This window comes from Etheostoma cragini, chromosome 20, assembly GCF_013103735.1.
Source record: "Etheostoma cragini isolate CJK2018 chromosome 20, CSU_Ecrag_1.0, whole genome shotgun sequence".
Classification (NCBI taxonomy): Eukaryota; Metazoa; Chordata; class Actinopteri; order Perciformes; family Percidae; genus Etheostoma; species Etheostoma cragini.
This window is the reverse complement of record NC_048426.1, coordinates 4,848,039-4,853,498: the sequence shown is the minus strand read 5'-3', so window position 1 is coordinate 4,853,498 and position 5,460 is coordinate 4,848,039. Positions and strand designations below refer to the sequence as shown.

The window sequence follows — 5,460 nt, the reverse complement described above, 5'->3', positions numbered from 1 at the left end:
TGATTCCTATGTATTGTGTATGGTAGCCTTTACAGTGTTATTTATTTCTTTACAGAACCACACACACCCACACCCACACCCAGCCATACCAGACCCACACCCATGTTAGTACTGGAGCTTGATTGTAATAAAGCATGAAAAGAGAGAAGTGTTCTCCGTCCGTGTGTTAACAGACACACCTGGGGCCAAGTTGGAACCAGAATCAGCTTTAAATCCAGTCCTCATCTAGTCCTCACTAACAAGTTTACAATCATTTCACTGGAGTTACCGTTATTACTGGTTGTGTCATCAATACCGCATTCAATCTAACTGGATGGGACTATATACAGAACTGGACGTTACACTTGACGCACCACTACAGGACGACTCGCTCAGTCACAGCAAATCATTGTGTCTTGAGAACGCTAACGTTAGCACATAGTAGTACGGCCAGCGACATGATTGAAAATGAAGAAAACAGATCCCAGAGATTCAGCAGACAAGCAGCAAGACATTCCCATCATCCTCTGCCTGGTCTGAGAGAGATGTTTGAGACACTAGGCATCAAGAAGGACTCCTGGCCAATGTGCTGGGGAACTTCTTCATTAATGTCTGCTTAATAATTCATATTCTATCCTTTATTTTCCTTCCAGAAGCCATATCTGAGCCCACACACAAACACGTAGGTTCCTTAAAATGTTAAGGTGAAGAAAAAAAAAGAGAAACTGGATCTGTGAATTCTCACAGAATCCCAACTGAATTCATAACTTGTTGCTCAGTCAGAATCTTATTAACCTGGAGTCCCAGTCTCTGTCCCAATAATCATACATGGGATGTTGTAGGCCTGTTGGCAGACATCCATTTATAATGTAGCCAATGGCATACATAGAAATATAAAGTGCCTTTCTCCATGTCCACTGAAGTTTCTCAGCTTGCTCTCTAAAAAATAGTTGTCATTCCCAAGGCTACTTTTACTCCCATGATCCCACGCAACTTCACGTCACCAAACTCCGTCTTGTGCTACTGGTTTGATTACATGTGTCCTAGAAATTTTTAAAATGGAATTGGAATTTACAAATGCTTGTGAACTAAAGCGTGTGCACACAGAGAGCGTGGGTTTTACTTTAATGTTACCTGTGTTTCCTAAAGAGGTGGAGTCTGAGCCAACTCAGTGTCCATTCTGAATCTTGTGTCACGTTTAATGGAAGAACAGATATTCTTGGACGTAAACATGTTTACCCATTCATCACAAACACATTATGCATACATAATATTGTGAAATACTAATTTTTCAAAGTCAAGTTAAGGAACAATAGCAGCAAAGAGTAAGGTCAAATATATATTTGTGTGTACAGTGTCACTTGCAGACCCAGATGTAGGGTCGGATTGAAATAAATGCATCAATTAATAATAGACTATGGAGTTAAAACACACACAAACACACACATACACACACACACACAGAGTGAAATCTGTGGTTCAAACTGAAGAGACTGCCTGCTAGGATGTCAGGAAGAAGCGTCTAAAGGGCACAGGACATAATAAGGCAACCGGCATTGTATGTATAATTTATTGTGTTTGAGGCACGCTGAGAAAAAGACCTATTAAATAGAGGGAGTATGAAGTATGAAAAACAACGCAGTAAACAACAACAGACTTAAAAACACGAGGTAATGTTAGGTCAGATGGGTGCTACCTGAATGTGTGTGTGCTTAAGCCTCTACTTGTATACTCACTGTTCTCAGAGAGGTAGAGAAATGATAACAATCCTTAAATCAGCTCATTTCCCACTCACCTTTTTAGACCCCACAATCCCTGATTTTCCTCTTAGATTTCCCATTAGCCACACCAGTCTTGTTTAATAAAGTCTGGTTCATTTTCTCATGAACACTGCTGGCTAACAATATGCTGCCTCGCCAGTGTTAGAACATCCAGAACCTGCTTCTTTGATACAAAGTCACAAAGGTACAAGAAGCCTGTGGACATACTACTGAAGCGGAGGTCAACTACAACTCCTAAGGTGCAGTTCACTAGAAACAGTCAATCACAGAGCTTAAAATTCTATAACGGGCCTCCGAAAGTAAATTTCCACTTTGCAGAAACCTGATAAAATGTTCCATTTAGGATTTGGGTTTTGTACATTTGTGTTAATTAATTTTGCTTATTTCCAACAGTTATGGTGCAACTTTTTGCCAAACTGCATCAGCAAGGCGTTCTGAATTGTGTGTGGGTGTCAGTCCTGTGTGTGTATATCCTGTGTGTGTCTGTTCTGTGTTTGAATGTCCTGTGTGCGTCTGTCCTGTGTGTGTATATGTCCTGTGTGAGTCTGTCCTGTGTGAGTCTGTCCTGTGTGTGTCTGTCCTGTGTGTGTATTTGTGTGAGTCTGTCCTGTGTGCATCTGACCTCTGTATGTATTTGTGTGTGTCTGACCTGTGTATGTATTTGTATGTGTGTCTGTCCTGTGTGTGTGTGTGTGTATTAGGTTTAACTACATTTGTGGGGACCAAAAACTGTGAATACAGTATACTTAAGGGGACCTGACAGCTTTGTGGGGACAAAATGCTGGTCCCCATAACGTTAAAGGGCTTTTTGAGGACTAAGACTTGGTTTTAGGAGTAGGGTTGGAGTTAGGTTGTGGTTGTGGTTAGGGTGAGGGTTAATGTTAGCCATTTAGGTTTGATGGTTAAGGTTAGGGTGAGGTGCTAGGGAATACATTATGTCAATGACTGGTCCCCACAAAGACAGCCAGACACGAGTGTATGTGTGTGTGTGTGTGTGTGTGTGTGTGTGTGTGTGTGTGTCTGTCCTGTGTGAGTGTGTGTGTGTGGGATACCTTACCCGCTTGCGCAGGTTGCAGGTGAGGATGAGGTTGCGGGAGAAGGAGTTGGCGAAGGCGGTGTAGAACTCCAGCACCTTGAGCAAGGCTTCCCTCTTGATGACGTGGAGGTCGCAGTACGTTAGCGCCCTGACGTTGGCGCACGCATGCGCCAGGGTGGTTTCCTTCCAAAAGACGTCCCCGAACACATCACCTTTACCTGAGGACACAGGAGGTTTCACTATGGACACATCAAGTGTTTGATAAAGATGACACCTTGATGGAAGTGGATTCATTTAGTTTTTTTTAGATGACATTAGTTTTCTGTGGACGACTACAACTACTTCTGAACGTCCACATGTTCCACCGGAACAACTTCCTTCCTGAGACTATTTAGCAACGGCACCGTGGCTCCGTCCGGAGCTTAGCCCCGCCCACGATGATTGTGATTGGTTTAAAGAAATTCCTCCAAAGAAGGTCTGGCAATGCAAGACTACTGGTAGATATACATTAAGCTTAAGGATTCAATCATGGCTTTCACATGATGTATAAATATTCAGATATACATATACATCGCTGCAATAGCTACTGAGATATGCTACAGTAATTGATAGAAGACAACAAAGTCTGAAACTAAAATAGCATTTTTAGGGGGCTGTGATACAAGAATAAATATCATCTCCTTTGTCAACTTAGTTTGTGTAACGATACAATAGATCGAGTAATGCAGTGCATGCAACATAAATGAACGTGTACAGACAATCAGTACTTTGACTGAGAAAGCACACGCCTCTCTTTTTCTGCCCTTAGCAACAGTTTGACCTGGCCAGGTCCTTAGCAACCAGAGCTGCTTATTTCCCTATGTACACCATCAGATTATTACAGTGAGAGCAATTCTATCAGTTTCAGACCTAACATAATCCGAGTGGAATGAAAAGGAGCAAACATGGCAGAGAAAAAGGAAAGATAAAAAATAAAACACTGTTTCCTCACAGCAGAGTGATGTTGCACCCTCGTGTGTTAATTAATCCTGTGACAAAGAAGAAGAAAGAACAGACTGAAGGGTAATGAAATCCAATAACTCAGAAGAGAAAGGCAGCCAGTGGCATGTAAAGTAAGAGCAAACTGCATTACGAGCTAGATTGTCCAATGACTGGACTCATCCATCTGGTGTAGCTGCTGGAGACAGACACTGCTGGGAGAAGAACGGATCACACAGCACCAGAACCTTTCCTTCTGAACTTTAAAGGTATGTTGCATTGCTAAACACTGGGTGCTTAACGTGTCTCTTTCTTTGGGTTCTCAGCTGAATTAAATAGCTGAATACATTTTACAACTAAGGATGTTGTCATTTCCTACCATCTCGCAGAGCTTGGAACACTGACCCTCTCTAATTGGTCTGCTCTTCCTCAGTTCCCCCCCACTTGGAGCCACCTGGACACTTGACTTATCATGTGCCAGCAGAACGTCCCCATGCTAATCAGGGCTTGGTACCGACGTATCAGCTGCAGCGTGCTTCTACCAAGACCTCATGGTTGCGATTGGCTGTTTAAAGACTACATTACCCACGTAGTAGGAGCGGAAAGACTCGTGCATAATGTGTAATGTCATTTCTTTTTGCATTATACACAGCCCTTATGCTAGAACATCGCCAAGGAAACGCCACAATTTTACTGACATAATAAGAGGGTGAAGAATCTTAATAAGAAGCAAACATGCCATATGTCATCAAAAGCTGCTGAGTGTGATCAAGAGGAACTAATCTGAGTGGATTTTCAAATAAAGTGAATAAAGTTCAAAACAACACTGCAAGACTATGTTTTCAGCCAGCAGCACAAACTGAAGCAGAAAATACAGAAGTAGAGCAATTAGGCAAAAACAGCAAATAATATGGTTTAAAGAACTGCTTAAGGAGCAATTGGGACCTTCTTCTAAACCATTTACCTGAAAAGGTCCAGGCACACAATAAGTAACCTGTGGGCTACTCAGGACTCAAATCTTTGTCACACCTGCCACCGGCATCAGCTCAGCATTTTTCTGAGCTCAACGGGATACCATGTGACAAAAAGCAGTCCATATTGTCCACCAGCTGTCACAACACCCTGAGTAACGGACGTATCCGACATACCGTCGCAAAATGTCACCAGAGTGTGTTCGTCAGTGTGAGTGTGTGAGTGAGTGAGTGAGTGAGTGGATCTCATCTTGACAATCAGTCCTCTGCGGTCCCCTGAGGGCCCCTGTTTCTGTCCGAACATCCGACAGTGCCTCAGGCGGCAGGAGTCTCTAGAATGAGCTCCCCAGAGATCTGCAGCTCCTGCCAATTAGATGTGGAAGTGGATGCATTGGCACAGGCCAGGGAGTGGTGTCTGCATGCACCGAGAGTGACACAGTGGGGTTCAAAATCACAGCCAGGACTGTTATGATTGGGTGGGGGGAGATGGACACATCGGTGAAACCAACACTGCCGATTACTCACCCACACACACATATACACACTGAACAAATTTATAAAAGCAACACTTTTGTCTTTGCCCCCATCTTTTATGAGCTGAACTCAAAGATCCGAAACTTTTTCTATGTACACAAAAGGCTTATTTCTCTCAAATATTGTTCACAAATCTGTGTTAGTGAGCAGTTTACAGTATGGGGGGGGGGGGGGGGGGGGG

General features: G+C 43.1%; 2 protein-coding genes across 2 annotated transcripts in view; both read right to left on the bottom strand.

The window, feature by feature from the left end:
• Positions 1–5,460, bottom strand: part of galcb (galactosylceramidase b) — a 379,778-nt gene that overhangs the window by 42,800 nt on the left and 331,518 nt on the right. The window lies entirely within an intron of this gene.
• Positions 1–5,460, bottom strand: part of kcnh5b (potassium voltage-gated channel, subfamily H (eag-related), member 5b) — a 149,485-nt gene that overhangs the window by 38,167 nt on the left and 105,858 nt on the right. Inside the window, exon 12 of the mRNA XM_034858488.1 lies at positions 2,818–3,014. Coding sequence (XP_034714379.1) covers positions 2,818–3,014 — 197 coding nt within the window. The remainder of the gene's footprint in view (positions 1–2,817; positions 3,015–5,460) is intronic.